This window comes from Acyrthosiphon pisum, chromosome A2 (genome assembly GCF_005508785.2).
Source record: "Acyrthosiphon pisum isolate AL4f chromosome A2, pea_aphid_22Mar2018_4r6ur, whole genome shotgun sequence".
Lineage (NCBI taxonomy): Eukaryota > Metazoa > Arthropoda > Insecta > Hemiptera > Aphididae > Acyrthosiphon > Acyrthosiphon pisum.
Genome location: NC_042495.1, coordinates 2,433,292 through 2,454,253, shown reverse-complemented (window position 1 = coordinate 2,454,253; position 20,962 = coordinate 2,433,292). Strand labels below are relative to the sequence as shown.

Below are 20,962 nucleotides of genomic sequence, written 5' to 3'. Positions count from 1 at the left end.
TCTGCTTTGGAATATATAATTAAAACTCAATGTTGTCATTCAAAAAAGTAAAAAACTTAAAAAAATTATAAGGATAAAAAATATTTAAAAATATAACTTTTTAAGAAAAACGTTGTTTTATAAGCGACTTGAAAGTTGGAACTATGTAAAAAAATATTTTCAAAAAAATGTACACTTTTTGAAATAATGAGTGTTTAATGATAAAAGAATCATCCGGTATATTATATTTAGAGATGTACCATACCATACTGCGGCATACAGGAATATTGTAATACTAATAAGTAATATGATATTATCTTATTATATTGATATACATACAAATCACAAATGTACAATTCTCAAGAACATATTATAAAATATTTTTGCCATAAATAAGTTATTTATTTAAAGATTGTATTTTTTTCGGCATTTTAAATGTCGTATGCTTTTGGCACCTACTACATAATATTCTATTAATTCAATATATAGAAAAGCTATTGGCTATTTCCTGTGTTCAATAATATTCATGATTTTTATTATTTTATACCATATTACTGGGTATTTATATAGATATTAAAAAAAATAATAATAATGATTTAACTTAACTTAACTTAAGTTAATAAGTTAGTTCAAAATGTTCATATAACTTTGAACTCAACTGTTAACTTTAAACTTTTTAAATTGTTTCCCATCAACTTAAATTGATTCAGTTAAAAATTATCATTAACTTGCCCAGGCTTGAATATTTATTCTCGTAATATAGTAACAATTTTCATTTATTCTCAATTGTATACGCTGTTAATAGTTTCCCTTTCAAAACAATCTTTATATTCTTGATGTTATAATAATAATTAAACTGTTTGTTTCACATTTATTGTATACAGTAGGGAGTAGGTATTATATACAAAAGCCATGTGTACTCAATAATAATTAAGTGTACTTAAGGAGTCTTACATTATTTCTTATGTAATTATTTTAAGATTAAGACAAAGCTGTGTATAATAACTAACAAGTAATAATTTTTCATCTCGATTTGTATTCATGTTGATTATAATTTTATACAATTTACATACAGTACCTACATATTTAATTTAAAATTATTTGCTGATTTATTATAATACATTTTATTTTTTCTTATACAGTTACAGTTTAGTTATGAAACTATAATAATAAACAAAGACTTATGGCAAGTCACTGGCAACGGCTGGACGATTCTACGTGTCTCCACCAACAGGACTTATCTCACATAAGGGAGTCCTTTGTGATGCTCTCGGAGTCGGTTTTTTCCCATTTAAGTTTAATCGTTATCACAACAGTCGTTACAATAGTTTAATATTTGGTACACAAAATAGTTTTCCTCTGAGCATCGGACATAGTTTTTTTATTTGTTTTTTCGCGTCAAGCAACCCGCGTCAAGCAACCCGTGTATGTAAATATTATAGATGTAAAATAACCAAATTGAGCAGATAACATAAAATAAATAAGACAAAATATGTATATTGTATACAATAGATTACAAATCAATAAATCAAAGTAAAAAAATAGTTAAATAGTTAAATAATTGGTAAATAATAATATTCAATAATATTATAATTAAGTCACTAATAATATCCCAGGACAAAGTATACTTGAGGGATATTATTATTTGAACAATACTTCATTCAATACTGCGTACTATACAGTTTAATTATTTAATTATAATGTATTTGCTTACACTAATGTGGTAATCCGATTTCCGAATTATCCGTTGTTGATTTTGAGCACCAGACGGCTCGCTGCATAATTTACCGTTACGTTTATTTAAACGAGTCAGTAAATTGTGCAGTGAAAATTTGAGAGGTACAGAATTTGTATTTGCAGTCTTTTATGCAGCCCTATGCTTAATATTTTAAACTCTGAACTCTATGTCACGGGTTATTCGGTTTTCATTCGTAATCGTTTTTTTCAAATACATTATATTAAAATAGTTGTACTCCAATTAAAAATAGTTTGACAGTAACAGCAAATGCCAATGTGAAAGACTTGAGACAAATTTTCAATCTCTAGCATTTATTTTACGTTTTGATAAAAAATCATTTGATCTGTATTATTTGAGATGTTTTAGTATTTCACACGAGAAAGGCTAACTCCATTTTTCAATTGGAAAATTGCAGTAGTTGTAGTACCTCGGGGAATATTCAATACATACTGAATTCATATTATATTCATATTCATATGTTTAGTATAGACTATAGAGGTAATATTTTAATAATAATAACATTATATTATGTTTACCGTTTAAATATACGACAGTTGAATTTTAATCGTCATTATTCGATAAAATAATCTTTATTCCCACAAATACAGGGTGATTTATAAAAAATATAGTTTTTGTCTAAAAAAGTACGAATACACAGAAAACTCCAAAATCGTAATAATAACCATTTTAGATTCTAAGTGGAGCAATGAATATATTGATTTCTTAATGAAATATATAATGATGTGTATTTAAGAAAAAAAAAAGTTCGTTGAAAAAAGGCTGGTTTTTGATACCTAGGAACTAGTTTGTACTTCGAAGGATCAAAAGTAAAAGATTCCTAATACTTATAAAAATAATCTATAAATAAAAGTATGAGCAATGCTTTTGAGTATTTAATAACATTTGTTAATATTATTGAAATAATAGTTTGGTAATGATGGTTACCAAAGTTATACTGTTATATACTGCTGTGAACTTTTTTTGTCTTTTATGATGTATCATTGAAGTAAAATTTAACATATCAACCAAGTGGTACACTCGGATATGGTTGGTAGTCTTCCAATTTAAAAGAAAAAATGTATTTTGTTTAATATGACTAGGTACTATTTTCAATGCAAGGTATGGTAAGGTTAGGTTAGATACGTAATTATCATGCGATATATGAAGACATATCTACAACCGTTATTGTTATGCCATGGGAAATGCTATTGCAATTTTAAATTAAAATATTATATATTTAATACACCTACAAAGATAGTAAAGTTAGTATATAATTTTATGTGAAGAGATTGTAAACATTTTAATTATTGAATATAATCTTAATATTCAAAATAATAAGAAAGTATAAGTACAGTAGTTTTATTGTATTATAATATATTTATTGTTTCTATTATTAGACATTTCGCATAGATATGGAGAAAACTCTAACTAAGTACCTATATTAAATGACTATATAATTGTGTTGATGAAAGTTATTTTTGAAATGGGTATTATTTATTTATATCAGTTACGTGCATACGCCCTTCAGAAAACTATATAAATAACTAAAGTAGCTTCCCAATCAAAAATGAATCTGTTTGAAAGTTTTAATAATGAGTGATTTCCTTTAAAATGCAGCCATTCTATATTAAGGTTATTATTTTATACGTAGCTACGTTTCTCTGTTTTCTTTCTTTTTCAATGGTAATTCAACATCAATATTTTATTTATGTATTAACTAGTAATGCTTTAATATCGAAAATAATTTGGAATATAAACAAAAATAATATTTACTATTTTAATTTTTAAGGTTATTGTAGTGAAGTAAATAAAAATTAAGAAAATATATGCTGATCAAATATCTTATACACCTATGTATTAAATTTTATTTAAATTTTTAAATATGAAACGTGAATAGCTTGTGAAATGCAGTTCATTTAGAAGTTTCCTTTATTTATTTCTGAATAAACTGCACTAGATGTCTAGATATAAAAGTCAAAATGTATTTTACGTTTGCGATTTTATATTTTAGTGTGGAATATTCAGTAAGTATATTTTGGAAAAAGCGTATAACATATATTTTAAATTAAAGTATCATATTATGAGTATAAAAAGAATTATTTTCTTTTAAATATAAAGACAAATATAATATGTTATTTAAATATAATATCTATACTCGGCACAATTATTCATGGCATTGTTCTTAACCGTATCTCAACATTGTCTAGACATTTATATATTTTTCAGTACCTGGTTAGTATTCTAACAATGTATACTATAAATATATTATAAAAGTGTATATAAGCCCGAACAAAGAAAATATAGAGTATTATACAGAATATAAAGGTTATAAATAAATTCATAATATGTTGAGTATATTACTAACAACTAACAAGTATAACACATCTGATTATTTTGAAGAATTTTAAGATCAACTTTTACTCTTTTTAAACCTATTTTAATAATCAAGCTATTTAAAACATTAATATTATGATAACATAAGAACGTTTCATAATCAACAGGCCAAGAATGGGACATACTTTTCTATATTCCTTAACACAAGTTATGAGATATTAAGAAGTAAGTTAATGCTTAACTTGAAGGGAAAGCTCTGACCGTCAAATATGTCCTACTCTACTATCGCAACTATGCAGCTACCAGAACAATATTAAATGAACCTGAACACAGGAGCGACGCCATTGACATGGTTAGGGGAGGGGGGCAAGTCATAATTTTCAGACAATTTTGATGATTTTTTTTGTAATTTTATTTTTAACAGTATAAAATTGTTTAGGAATACAGGTTGGGGGGGTAGCCCTTAGCCCCTCCCTGGAGCCGCCACTACCTGAACACATATACGAATCATTGGAACGCCTGACCAAAAAACTACCAACAAAATCATAAAACTCTTAAAAATTACTAAACTATATATAGTATCTACTATCTATAGTATCTATAGTACAATTCCATACTTTTATAATATTTAGTCTCAAGATGTAAACTTATATATATATATATATATTACAACTGTTGTAAATATCATAAGCCAACAACCTTAGCGTAGTTGATCAACATTATTACAATGAAAACTTCGAATGTTCGCCACTGTGTAATATTATGTGTACATCAATCAATAATATTATATAGCTATACACACATATTAATATATATACTGTGATAGTTTAATGGTTGCTTGAATTGAATAGGGTTAGATTAAGGATAAAAGAAAGGAAGCTAAATTAACACAATAAAACACACACAGATACTCCCTCCTAGGCCAACAGAAAGCAACACGCAATTGAAAACGTAATCAATTAGTTGTCGCTGCGCATTGTGAAAAACAGAGTTGTTGTATTTTTTTTGTTAATGCCATCTTTTCCCCGTCATTCTCTTTAAGCAATTTAACGTTAAATCAAATTAACTACGGAGCAAATCGCATAAATCATGGTCAAATCAAATTAAGTCGTTGAATTACCTGAATTGTAGGAAAAAAAATTACATCCTTCGAAATCATTTAGTTCACTAAATTTAATTTATTTGTCGACATCAAGCGATGAACGTTTCAAAACCCAATATAATGAAGTCCGTATTTTGTAATCTTCACTGCTTTCACTTCCTCTAACTACCAATTATTTTGCAATAGAAAATAATCCAATTTCTAGTTTGAATTCATTTCGTGTTATTAAATTAAAGCTAATATTGTGAAACTTATTGAGAATTCAAAATTTTTGAATTACAACATTATAGCCAAAACTGTTATTATGCGCGTGATTTTAAAATTTCGTCAAAATTACATTTTTGACTTTCGTGTCTGTATAAAAGAAAATTGTGCCTATGTGACGTATTTTCGATATTTTTAGAATGCTTGGAAAAGACCAACTTATGAAGGAACCTTGTATTGAGATTGAAAAATCTATGCATTTTTAACGACAAAATAATTACTAATTTTTCTGATTTTAATGAATTTCGTCTAAAATCAATATGGTAATAGATAAAATATAAAATAGACAAATATGTATAACTATAGAATTTTCTATATTTGTAGATATGAACCTTTAAAGTATCTACGATTGCGACATATAGCTTAATATTAATCTAAATAATTTGAAAGTGCATTTTGTAGGTATATAAAATGATAATATAAGTAATGCTGGAAATTCACATGTGTCTGCGATAAATATTTTTTTAATAATAACAATATACCACAAATTGTTTAAAAATAAAACCCTATAAATCATTAATATACGTTTGAATATAGCGTCATAACAATTTGAACTTCAACTGCTCGTAAAAAATTCTTGTACCTCTACGCTTAATCTTTTTTTCATTAAATTCCTGTAAAAATAACTTCCGAATAATTTTGTTTTAGATGGTAAAAACATGATTTTGGGTTTCTCGTCGGTTTTTTACGTTATTTTAATTTTTAAGAGAGTTATGAGTATTTTTAAATTGTGGTATTTTAAAATATACTCATAACTTACTTAAAAAAATTAATTATCAGCAAAACTCATATCTAATAAAACATAGATACCTAAAGTTCTTGCCTTTGAGTTTGATAATATAATATTAATTTCACTCTATTATTAAAGTATTTCTTGTTATACATTAATTGGAACTGCTGAAAATGCTGGAACTGCTTAAATTTAGTGTATTGTTCGTTTCTATGACGGATACAACACATGCGGGCTTTTATTATAACGTCCTCATAAAAAATTCTTTTTAAATTAAAGTAAATACATTATAAAGTATGTATTGTTTTATTTACTTGTTGCTCTTAAATAATATTTGTAATATTATGAAAAAATGAGTAACCTACATTTATTGTAATGTATTATTGTTTTTTTATATTTGACTATTCAAGGCACCATATTATATTATTATATTATAAGTTGAACAAATATTTTAAATCACAAAATAATATTGCAGTAATGGCATTAAGAAAATGTTCCATAAATGCGTGATACAAAACAACAAAACTAAGAATGTGCATTAAGTTTCTTAATTATCTACTTCCGGTTTTTCGTCCAGTATAACAGTTTACACTATAAGTGAAGTTAAATATGTAATTGATAAGTATAATTGATAACCCTTAAAATAAATCACCTGGTTTTGATCTCATCACAGGAAAAGTTTCTGGATGTCTACCAAAAAAAGCAATTATCCACTTTACTCATATACTAGTTAGCGTGACATTGAAATTTTACTACTTTCCAATATTTTAGAAGTTGTATCCTATTATTTTAGTCCCCCAGCCTAAGCACTACTTGACTCCGTATATCCTTTTTCCATTAATTCTGAAGAAACTTCCCTTGTATCGAATGTCACCAATACTTTCCATATAAATTATTATATTCTACTCGATTCTAAACTTTGATTCCACTCTACCCACTCTACAACAAGTGCACAGAATACAGAGTAATAGATGCCATATTATGATATTCAAATTAAAAAAAAAAAAAAAAATACTGTACCTACACGTTCAGGTTTTAGAAGCATTCGGTAAAATATAACCTATCTATGATATATTCTGTGACCTAAAACATTCTTGGACCCCTTACATATTTAAATCATAAAATTTTATCCGTCAAATCATCATTTTAAAGTTATATTTGGTTATACACTCTCAACTTTAGCCAATATTTCAGCTGGTGTCCCCCAGGGGAGGATACTCTCCATGGTTTTTTATGACATAATATAAGCCTCTGATCACTGTATAAACAACCTAATTTCGGAGTACGCAGACGACAAGGCCATGATTTCCATCAATTCTGATCCGGTTATTGCTTCACTTAAAAGTCATGGAAGATTGGTACACTGAATGGTGGTTCAAAATAAACCAATATAAATCCGTCTACACTACATTTGCACTCAGACTTTGCCCTTGGTCACGATTCAATCTATAATACGGCTATGGTACCTATTTCATCCACGCTTGAATACCTAAGACTATCATTAAATCATATACATACGTGAGCCCTCGCTTAAAATCCAAAAGGCTTCATTTAAACTATCGCCCAGGCTTATGAAAAATATTTTTCAATGATAATGAATACACGCTTATCAACACTAAACTTTTTATTCACAAATACCTGATTAAAGCTATCTGGACATATGGCCTTGGATTTTGGGGTAATGCAAAAAATCCAATATCAACAAAATTCAAACATTCCTAAATATTGGACTAAGATAATTAATAAATGCCCCTTCCCACGTTTATAACCACACAATACATTTCGTATCTCAAGATGAAATCCTTTCATGAAGAACCAACGTTTGCCGCAGCATTTTACCACCCACCCGAACCCACAATTGTCCCTCCGATCCCGGTAATCTTTCAAGACGTCTTAATTGCAAGTTATGTTGTGACTTGCTAAATATACAACTTGAAAACTTATTCCACAACAAAAAAAAAATCACTTTAAATTATTAGATATACAAAATAGGTAATGTTATCAATGGCAATCGTCATGTCAAATGATTAATTTACATAACTATATAAGTCATAAATACTCTTAATCAATATTGCTTATTATTATTCATAAAATATATTGTAAATATCTTACAAAAATAAAAATAAAATAATATATAATATTCATCATTGTAACATGTGTATATTATACGATATTGATTTTAGAACATTTATTCATATTATATTATACCTACTTATTAACATATCTACATATAAATAACATAATAATGCGTTGTGTGTTATGGTCTATATATTTGTTCAAATATTTTCTAGAATTTAAATAATTGAGTTCCCATTCATTGTTCTACCAGATTAATGTAAACAAATTTACCATGCAGTTATCAAACTAGTATAGTAAATTAATTTAATAATTAGCATAATATTGTCTTCGTTGTAAACTTGTAACTGCAATACTGGCTAATAAATCATAGATGAAATCTTAAACTGTACACAATCAATCAAAAATGTTATACTGTTGACTGTGTTGTTTTAAAATAATTATTATATTCATATAGAATAATAATATTTATAAATTATAATTATGTATTTTTTTTATCTTAATATTATTTCAGATATTGAAATTTACGTCATTAAAATATATACTTACTAAAATCGTTTTACACTCATTTCATTCTTCAATAATCTATTTGATAACTCAACAGTTGTGTGCTCTAATTATTTTACCTATAGGCATTATATAAACATATTTTAACTACCTACCATTAATTAAGTAGAATATAAATTAGTTTTTTATACAGTAATTCTAGTGACTAAAAAACTATATCATTTAAAACGTAAGATACGCATATACATTATACACTTACTTATTAAATCAACATTTAATGTATACTTACGTTAAATATATGAACTTATTTTAATTAATATTCTCACTTCAATAAGAACATAATTGTTTATTTTAAAACTGACAATTGTTTTCATAATATTATAGTACCTAATATATTTTTAACAGATTATAATTTATAAGGCTTGGTAGTTGAAATTTACGTAACATTCAATTCAACCGTTTTTATGATTATAAATAATATTATGCAAATCTCTTAGCAAAGACTTAATATGACGGATTAAGAAAGTAATTAAATATTTAAATCAATAAGTATTCAAATGTTTATAATAGAAAAATACGTTTTTACGATGACGTCTTTGAATAATAGTGTTTGATGTAGTGGTTCTAAACCTTTCTAACCTCGTTTGGTCAGGAGTACCCTTGGTTATAGGCACAAATAGCATTTGAGATTTGAGGGGGGGGGCTAATAAGGCTAATAGGGCCTTACTTTGATAATATTGAATAAGCTTAAAACAAAATGTAGGAAATGTTTGGGAAGGCTATGGACATTTTTGGGGGGCTTAGCTCCTAAATCCCCCCCCTATTTGCGCCTATGCCCTTGGTTGGTACTATGCTTAGGTTCGTAGTTTAATATTTATAGTTAATAGGCTGTAACAGACTAACTTGCAAATAAATGTTGGTATAGGAGCCAAAGGTTACTTGGAGCACCTGTGCTCGTATAGTGTTTTTATTTAACGTACAAAAGTTTTTGAAAGTTTCGTTTGAGTGTCAAGTCATCGGTCATCTCTGTAGTAAATCGGACCTGACTGGGATTTTTATTTGAATTTTTTTACGCGAGTCCGTCAAACGACTACCGAGAACAAAAAGTGTTGGACGTTTTTGTACCATAAACATGACCATTAAATATTTATGGCTGTTGCGATATATAGGTCTGTATCAAATGATAATAATATTATATATTTAAGATACTACTAAAATAATAGGGGGGGGGGGATTGGGCTTTAAAATGAAAGGTAACGGGAACATTTACGTTAAACCAAAATTGAAAATATCGATTTTGTTGTTTTTGATGTAATTAGAAAACGAGAAAACGCAGTTAGATTACCTACTTAGAAATTCCATCAAAAATGAAAATTTGCATATTAAAAATATTTTGTAGCTTAATTTTAGTGCGTTTTAAATTGTAAATATTTTTAGTTTTTTTTTCAATAAATGACAGTAAAAAGTGTTATACTCTGTTATAAAATAGTTTAAAATTCAAAAAAATATTAATCTTTAGAACATGGAGAGCTTTTGTCATAATACTAACATTAATATTTCGTATGCATGTAATTCAATTTTTAAAACATTTAGATAAATGTCATGCTTTTCAAACAACGAACCTATTCACGTCTTTTTCCAGTACGTCAGATTAGACTTATAAGTTTATAATAACTAGACAGCTAATGTTATTATAACAAATTAAAATCGGTAGGTATCTATATATTTGATTTATCTTATCAAAAATTAGTTCTACTAATGGAAAAATAAATGAATAATGTCATTGAGTATACCTATTTAATGGAATATTTTAAGAAATGCAGTCTGACAGGCGGTCTCCGTTCAAATAATCGTTATTCGCATAAGTTGAATGATTTTTCACATAATCCGAATTGAACACGTCATTTATTACAGTAATGCTACAACACTCGACGCCTACAACAACTAGACAGCTGCCCGTCTTTGCCCGTTTTAATTTTTTCTCGTTACGACTTGGAAAACATAAGTTTATACTATTCTTAAAAAAACGTGTGCGGTTCCTGATCCCTTTTCGTTGATTGTTTGAAACTAGTACGCCGGTACACGTATGGGTTATCGGTTATTTTTGATTTCCAGACGGAATTTTTTTTTCTTTACTGTACCATAATCATTTCAGGGTTGGGTAAATTTTATCAGATTACTTTGCGGGATCCGAGCAACCTATGGCGTATTAAATGGTCCACTGACCAATTTAATGGGGTTCAATCAGTTTTCATCTGTCTACGTTTTTACGACCAGATGCCAGACGAAATCGTTTTAATTTGTTTAATCGATTCTGTAAAATAAGGAGACGGATATAAATGACAATGGTGTCCGAGATAGAGTTTTCTCAGCGAGTAAACGGAATTGTAATGAGTTAAAAAGATTATAATCTTTGTTTTGCAGGGCTCGCTCCGTTTGAAGCACTATAAGAAACACAGATAGTCTCACTAGTTGCTGATGCTAACAATCATATCTCGTACTTAATGTAGCAACATTAAATACATTATCTACTGCGGGGTATAAAATTATCGTCACTAAACATTGTATTTTGATTAAATAATTAAAAAATAAAACTGGTATGTACGATATATAAATATTGTTATATCATTACATTAACATAGGTCGTGACATGGTATTATATTATATTTTAACTTTTGTCTACAAAATTATGGTAGTGAATTTAAAAAAAAATGTATGATGTATGCGATTTATGCATCAAATTCATTGAAAATTATCCCAATATAAATATCAACGGGTAAAAAGTATGTATAAGAAATGTTATATACATACAATTATTGTGTTTTAAATTATTTATATTAAACATAGTTTTTGTTATTGGGGTTCAATTTTAGATTCAACTATGGATAGAATAACTGCAACAAGTAAAAAAGTTAACATATTTTAAGAAAATACCACGATTTATTATAATTCCTAAAAGTTTTAGACGTACCATTATATTATGATAATATATAAGATTTCATGGTCTAAAAATTGTATAATAGTTCATAATATAGTTCAATAGTTCATCAATTTTTACTGCAAGCGTGTCCTACAGTGTTTGTCAATAACTTTTTATAAATCTATTATTTTTACACCAATAGTACCTTTATGGAAAAATATATTATATATATATTATATTGTTTATTTATTTGTGTCCAAATGTAAGTTAATCAATTTATAGGCATGATTTTCATGAAACATTTTTAACTGAATTATATCCATTAAATAATTGTATTTTAAACTTCATGTCTTCATCACACCTATCATTATAAATAATCAGCGCCTATGCAAACATTACTCACCTCATATCTACTCAAAAATATTTTAACAACATAATTTTTATTAAGTTTAATTTTTTTAATAATGTTTTTTTAATTTTCGTCAACTAACAGAAGCTATGTAATATATTGAATATGTACATGAATAAAATATAATTTAATTAAATCATTATAAAGTTTTCAGTGTTTTTTTCGTTTCTCATTCGATCGTATTAATTAATCTTTAAAAGCATCATACGTCATATTAAATGTATTATCAATTCTTATTATTACAAAAACATAGGTTTTTATTATTATATATCTAGGAGTTAATGGTACTCATATAAAATACTATTAAATGAGTAGGTAATGACTATTAATAGAATAGTCTCTGCAGAAAGAACATTCACGAACAGCATAGGGAATCTGTTCTATTGTATCTTCCCAAAGTATTTTATTTCGAGAGTAGATAATATCAATTACATGCGATCATTGTATTGAACATTGTGAAATACTCCCTTGTATATTATTCTACTGGCGCGTTCATTTTGTAAATAAATAAAATCATTAATTGTCGCCGAAAAAAAGTATTACGGTTTCATGGTTAAGCGAATCGTTTTGTTTTTTTTCCTAGATTGAACGATGAACGAATAGCCCATTAGCCGAATGAAATAAACAAAGCAACGATGAAGACCACGGGTAACAATAACAATAATAATGGAGAATAAACGCTAAAAAATCAGACAACGGAAGTTATTTTTATGAAAAAATGTGCACATCAGGTTAAACTATAAGAAAGGTCAAACAAACAGTTTTGAATCATCATATTGAAATAATATTGATATGGATAGTGATTCGACTTGGTATATTAATTATTTATAGAATATGACGTGTTTTCTTAGAATAATCCAATCTGGTAAAATATACTAAACAGATACTTAGGTAAGACTATCTGCTACCTATTAGGAAACTTGATTTTAATATGGTAGATAATTTAAAGGTGCAGAAGTTTTCTAAAAGGTATTTAAATACAATTTAATTTTTTAGGAGTTTTAATCATAGAATGTATAAGAACACGTAACCTACGAAGAGTGGCTTGGGGGTAAATTTCAATGATGATTTTTCGGGGGGAAATTATGAGGGCAGCAGAAGGTCTACTTATCGAAAAAGATTTATCCACCGGGAATTGTTTGCTATATTCTCGACAGGGTTAGGTTCTAACCTATTCGGACTTGTTGACCGACACGTGCAGTTTCTCAAAGTTTCGATTTCACTATCATTTAGCAAACAATTACACAGAATCTAAATAATCTCTACCATATCGTCTAACCACAACGATAAGTAGGTAATAAACCATCTTCCGCAATTGCACCGATCAACTCATTCGTGCACGGCGCTAACCGGCTGATGAAGGTACTCGCGCAACGCTACGGACAGGTAGTCGGCCACCAACTCAGCCACAGTCTTGGCTCTCACCGATCGGTCAACCATATTGGACAGAAGTACCTACTTCAAACACAGAGCGACTTCCGGAATACAACTTTCCAGTAGTATAATAGTTATTCACCTTATTGTCACTCAGTACGTGCTTAAGCCGCTTAAGGCAGTGGTTCTCAATCTTTTTAGGACCGCGACCCAAATTGTCTTCCAAAAATCTATCGCGACCCCTATGGTTTTACATTTACAGAATCAAAAAAGTAATCGAAATATTTTTGCAATAACGACGTACCAAAAATACCCGTCGTAATAATTCCCGTAATAATTCGTATATTACTTTATACTTCTATAAGTATTTATATTCTATAGTCTATACAATTTAAAAAAAAACATAAATTTCTTACAACCTGTATAATTTAAAAAACTTCTCGCGACCCCCCAAAAATTGAATCGAGACCCCCAGGGGGTCGCGACCCACAGTATGAGAAACGCTGGCTTAAGGTATACCTGGTTGAGCTCCTACAGTGACGCGCAGTCCACATCAACGACGTATTCGTTCGTGTGGTTGACGTGTACGGTCAAGTCGATCAAACAGTCGTGACTGGGGTCAAGGGCCGGATAAAGCGAACATAGTGTACTCGGCAAAATCAATTTTTTCCGCCCCTAAAATAATAATATTATTGCTGTTTTAAAAATGCCTCCTCCTAGTAAAGTTCAGTCATAGGCGTGTCCAGGCCACGGGACCGTTACACGGTGTCCGTCCACTATACCAGTACCCGTGAAGCCATTTCATGTTTCATCATCAAGCACCGATTTGTCCCCCATTCGTCGCTGTTCCATGCCCATCAAACCGCACATTCAAGAGCCGCACACTCTGTCCACGAACATAAAGTTCTCATAGGATTACCAGGGAGTAAATAATGGACAATATCTAGGAAATTATATGTGTATATGGGATCAGACCGAACCTAACCTAACCTGCACGGTCCGTAAAAATTCAAGAAGGAAAATAAAACGACACATGTTTATTGTTTTCGTTAAAGACGTAGCCGTCATTGGCAGACAGACAAAACGTTAATAATGGAAACAAGTTGCCATTTAAAAGTTCGACGTTCTTATATATCATATAGGTATATTATAGAGAGCAGAAAATCGGCTAACTGAACAACGTGGTCACATTATTTAACTAGTCATTAGATTTGGCTCGATTTTTTTCGTAATGCTACCAGAACGTTTTGGTTTAAATGTCATCAAAATCCATGTTAAAAACGACCCCGATTAAAATGTGATCGCCATTAATTTCGGTAACCACATTTAATATAATGTAGGTAAGCTATATACAATGACACTAAATATGTACATATTAATTTGTTTGGTTTAAACAACACTGGCAATAAAATAAAGCAAATATAATTCAAAACTTACATCATTGTTCAATATATTATGTTTTTCCTATAGAATGTTTTTTTTATTTCAAATATTATGTCTTCGTTCATGAAAATAGTCCAATGCGTAGATATAAATATATTTAAACAAAATTGGATTACTACTATTTTCCAATCAAACGTAAATGCGTATATAGTTACATCGTAATACTATGTGGACGTGTGGTATGTCTCCATGTTATATCTTATCGACTCAATCAAGTCCTATAATCCCATTTATGACATATTATTATGACTGTCAATATTGGTTTTTGAATCGTATAAAATATGTCAAACAAAATAGTAATATAAAATCTAGATGAGTATTTTAAAAGTAACTTCGAGCTGCTGGTAAGTAGACGAATAACAACCACCCATTTGACATTTCATTTGAACGACTGTTCGGTTATTATGAGATGTACAAAATAAATTCTGATATAACATAAACAAAAAAAAATAAAAACAAATTAAACATTAAATAAAAATATATATATTACTACTCTCGTGCATGCCACTATTAATGTTGCTAAAAAATAATAAATAAAAATATCACAATATTACAAACGTATAATATAATGTACCAAAGGTATTTTTTGTTTTTAATATTTCCAATTTCCTGGTAGAAGTTAAAAAAATGGACATCATGCGATGTTTGATGGGTTGACCCACGATTTTAAAATGGTTACGAAACATTGCAGCTATTGCATAACGGGCGTTATCCGATCGCGTCCAATTTCGACCTTTTATTCCTTTCCAGTGTTTGAATTGCGCCCCTAAGTCAGGTAAATTAAAAATATGAAGAGAGTTCGTAATTTGTATTGGGTCAACGTATTGAAATCGAACAATGCAAACGTATTGATAAACAATTAAAAAAATTAAATAAAATCCTCTTACAATTTAATATAATAGTATCGTAATATTATTTCACTTAAAACCTGTATGTTTATGATATTAAACTAAATAAAATTATTATATTTTAATACTAATTGTAATGTTGTAGATATATGTATTGAATTTAGTATTATACAGTGATGTGTGTTTTTTTTAATCGTTTTGTCTGTGTCTGTGTTCACATTTTTGGGTAGTAAAAATCCTTTGATTTTCTATTTCAGCACTTTTTCTGGTAGGAAAGTGAATTTAGTTACAAAAAATATCATAAAATATACTTGGTACCTAATATCAAAGGAAGACAGACGGTATTTGCTCAGAATCGGTTTTCGAATGCAATGATTTTATATAATTTACTTCAAATTTAACCAATCTGTCACAGCGACTCCTCTAGACACCTACTGTTAAGTGTTAATCAAAGCGACTTTCTCTGTTTTTTTTTTTTTTATTATTGTTATTTTATTTTAATCATTAAATATTAAACTTATCCACGTGACCTAGCTACATCATAATAAATAATGATACAAAAATATTGTTATGTGTTTAGCTTAATTAATTTTCCCAATCTCAAATTATTATTATTGTACACCACTTCATAATATTATTATAAATAGTGTAATTTAACGCTCAGCTACTTTGTAATAAGACGCAATAACAACATGATAAAGGAGCAACATTTTGATTACCTGACATTGGGGCGCAATCGACAGTCTCTGTGCATAACAAGTGCTACCAACGGTTTCCACATTGTATTACCATTCAGTTAACATTTTTATTATAGTAACACAAATTTATCTTTTCTTACTCTTTTGATACAAAATGATACCTATACGAAGTTACTCAATGATAACGCCAAACATTAATTACGATAATAATAAAAGAATTATTATAAAATTATATAAGTGTAAATTGTAACAACTAACCCCGCCCTCCACCCCTTCATCGGTGTAATTTATGAAGTAGCACTGTAAAATTTAGTATTCAATAATATATTTTGTGTAATCAAATGAAACATCTATGTTGAGTATTAAAAAAATAAAATACCATTACTATAATAGCCTTTCAGTATAATATTATGTCCAACGTCCGTACTTATATTCTTATAAATTTATAATAAACCTTTACGCGTGAGTCATAAAATACCTTCGATATGTATTAATTACGGCCTCCAACCGTTACTAATAAATAATTTATTAGGTACTATGTTGAAACGAAGAAAATAATAATACTTCTTATAACAATGGTCGGTTGTCCAATGAGGTTGTGAATGGGATGACTCCATATAATGCCATCGGGTCGTCGATGAAATACGTAGGTATTATATTATTTCACCCTTACCTTGGGTCAACACGATATAGTACTATTCAGTTATAAATTATAACGATATTTTGATAAAATCAACCGACCCGAAATCTTTAGTCATTCGCTGACTTGGTGTTAACCTATCGTCAACGTGTGTCATCAGTTTAAATTAGGTAAGAAATAAAAAAAACTGTGCTGTTACTTGGATCACAAAACAAATACAAATATTCTACCATAACAGAAAAACTGTTCCTGTTTCAAATATCAATATTGTGTGATGTGTACAATTAATAATATATACATTCAAATAATAATTGTGTGAGCGTACAAACACTTAGATATTATTAAATTATATGCATAAAGAAAATTAGAATTTAGTATAACGCATTAACACTCGTAGAATTAAAGATACTTAACAGTTAACAGTAAACTTTCATTTTCTGTTTAAGGAATAATAACTTTCGAGGAATCATCTATTACATTTTGAAAAATGTTAGCTGTGAAAATACAATTTTTTATGAATTTCTAACTGAAAATAATTTGCAAATTGTCGCAAATAACGCTAATTTTTTAAAAATTATAATATTAACAACTTATGAAAAATCTTGTATGATATATTTAAATATACTTTACAAGTATTTGATCGGTCGAAAGTTATATATCGACAAAACTGAAAACGTAATTGAAAAAAAATCAAAAACTTCTCATGACTCAAAAAAATTAAAATTAGTTATCATGTATGGACAAAAGACATTTAAATATTCGGTGAAAGGGTTACAATTATTAGTTCTTGAGTTGCTCCAAAAAAAAAAAAAAAAATTGATTTTATCGCAAAATGACTTTTTTTGTTCTTTCCAACGCATTTGAAAACTATTGAGAAATTACTTACTTACTTTTGATCCCCCAAAATACCAAACAGTTTCACTTTCCTACCAGAAAAGATGTTGCAGTAGAAAATCGGAATATTTTTGCTGCCCTAAAAAGGAGCTGACTGATAGAAAAAAAACACATCATTGTAAAATCAATACATTCTGTCGCTCCGCTCAGAATCTAAAACTTGACAAAAAGACAATAAAAAATATAATTTTCTTCCTTCGTATATTTTTATAACATCATTATAGGTACTGTATTGTATGGAATATTTACAGCTCCCAATTTCGTTACATTTAAATATTTCACCAACACGTTTCACGATAAATAGACAGAAAACAAAGTACAGAAGTACCATATTATAACATAATTATCTTTAAATAGAAATAAGTGGACAGAATTGTACAGTTTTTATTTTTTTATGTTTCTCTTCAATTCGCAAACAGGAAAAATAACATTCACAATTATTATTTACAATTGACTTCTGATAAAATACAATAAATTATTTAAAATGTAATGGGGTCCGTATGACCATATTGAATCTCTAATGTGGTCATGATCTATAACCACAATATTATTATTACTGACGGTAATGTATAAAACATAATTGATACGTCACGTGAATGATACTTGTAATTGTTTATTATCTATATAATATTATAATATAATGTCTACACTTTTATAATTGAATATGTAAATATAGTTATAATCACTCACCATCACCGTCCAAAGGACACGAGCGATCTTGTCTGTTCGAATGACCAACGCCCATCTTGACGAGCGTATTTGAATATATACTATGTATTTTGGGTAAACCTATAAAAAAAAAAGAATATCAAATTTTCATAATATAATAAAACGTAAAGCAGTTACTCCTTTGTCCAATGAAGTCAAAATTGAAAATATAAATATAGTATGTAAATATATGTAAAATATACATAAACGATACAATTATAATTTTTCAATAAGTGAATAATAAAACTTATTCAATTATCCGTTCTATCCGCATACGACCATTGGCGTAATTTTTTATGCATGTATAATGCAGTCAATAACTATTACCATTACCTGGTGAAAAAATAAAGTGTGTTTGTTCATTGTTTTATTCAAAAGTATTTTAAAGCTCGGCCTTTTCAAGTTTTTTCAAATAAATACCGTATGCCTAAACCGAAGTTCTCCGGAGCAAGTAGAATAATTAAAATATTACACGTATAGCTATTATATTATTATGTTAACAAATTTTATTAAAGATATAATAATTCATCTCAAAAAATGATTATACAATAAAACATTACTGTGATGAAAATTTTGTCTTTTTTTTGACTCTTTGACAGCTAAAAATCCTAAAATACATTTAGGTGGCGAAATCGGTCGAACGTGAATAACATTCACGCAATGATCTTTCCACAGACGTCACCGATGACAGATAGCATGTTGTGAGTCGAGCTATCATAAATATATTATAATAAATTATTAAAAAAATGTTGGCGATTTCAGTATATCATTTGTGTTTAATATAATTTAACTATTTTAGTTGAATATTAAAATTTATATACGTTTTACGAGATTGGAACATCATCATGAAATAAATAGTTTAGATATCATTAACATTTTTATAATTTTAAATTACCTTAATGAAATTAATAACATAAACGTGCAATGTTAAATAGTTAATTATAAATACCAGCATATTAATAACACAACACATGAGTGCCAGACCTGCATGCAATTTTAATATAAGTACCTATAATGTATACCTAATATTATATTATAATACTATGTAAATATGATATAATTATGTGATAGTGGAATATTTATTAGGGTGTCTCTTGAGAGTATACTCATTCTTATTACAACCAAATTAATTATAATATTGCATTTATTAGATAATTAGCTATTACTTGGTGACTTGCTCATGTTATGGGATCAGAAATCCATAAGCCCTTATAAAATTTTTGTTTTTTTACTATATTTTATTTTATTTTATCAATACGACAAAATATTGGTTTGTACTGATGAACAAAGAAGTGAAAGTGCATACAAGTAAGGCATGTATTAAGTGGTAGTTATAATAAATAAATTACAATCATATTATTTAGAAAAATTAATAATATTAATTATATATTAATACATTATGTAAATATCGGTGCATCGAATTTTATCCCTTAAGAAATTATATTAACTAATATATTTAAAAAAAATAAATAAGTCTCATGAAACTCAGTACAGCGTCAAACTATTATAATATATATGTGTATAAGACAATTGTATACAATAGTAGTCTCAAGTTTCACATTATTAGTTTCCCTAGTGTATCTACTTGGGCGCCTTTATATATAAGTTTCGAATACATTATTTACAGAGAGGAATGCATCAGAAATTATCTTCTTAAATAACCGAATCATCGTTGTTTCTTATTTAGTTCAGCATTTTTGGAAACAAATTAAAAAACCTACAAGTAGTGTCTCAAAGACATGTCATAATAACATTTTTTTTTCTTTAATAGTTTTTCAAAATAATTTTTAATCTCTGCCAACCTTTAAAACTTTTTATTGTTTTTTTTTTTTTTATTTCAAATACCTAAGTAATATATAATGTGTATCAATATTGACACATATATGCTAAGAGTAAATAAAAATACATGAGTGTATTTTAAGAAAGAAGTAACCCAATGGTGACACAATCAAGCAACTCTCGATCATTTTAAAGCTAAAATTGAAATTATCTGGAATAATAGATAATACTATTTTATCAAGTTATCAAGTTATTTGATCATTATTATTGTCTTTAATTTTATTTTACGATTCTAATTTAAAACCAATGTACATTTTTAAATATCAAGTCGTTTGGAATAAATATATATGATAAAATGTGATGAATATAAAAATACGAGAATACGATAGTAATACCTAATACAGATGTGAGACACGCATTTGTAAGACATAAAAAAAAATTCAAATTGTGTGATATAAAACAAGACACAATAGGAATTTAAACTATATATATATTATGTATTGTATAATGCTCTAAGAG

The 20,962-nt window shown here is 27.9% G+C and overlaps 1 protein-coding gene across 1 annotated transcript in view; it reads right to left on the bottom strand.

Annotated features, from left to right (window-relative positions):
• Positions 1-20,962, bottom strand: part of LOC100164275 (serine/threonine-protein kinase 32A) — a 153,514-nt gene that overhangs the window by 119,499 nt on the left and 13,053 nt on the right. The window contains exon 2 of the mRNA XM_029490520.1: positions 18,647-18,745. Within this exon, the coding sequence (XP_029346380.1) occupies positions 18,647-18,701 (55 nt within the window). The 5' untranslated portion in view covers positions 18,702-18,745. The remainder of the gene's footprint in view (positions 1-18,646; positions 18,746-20,962) is intronic.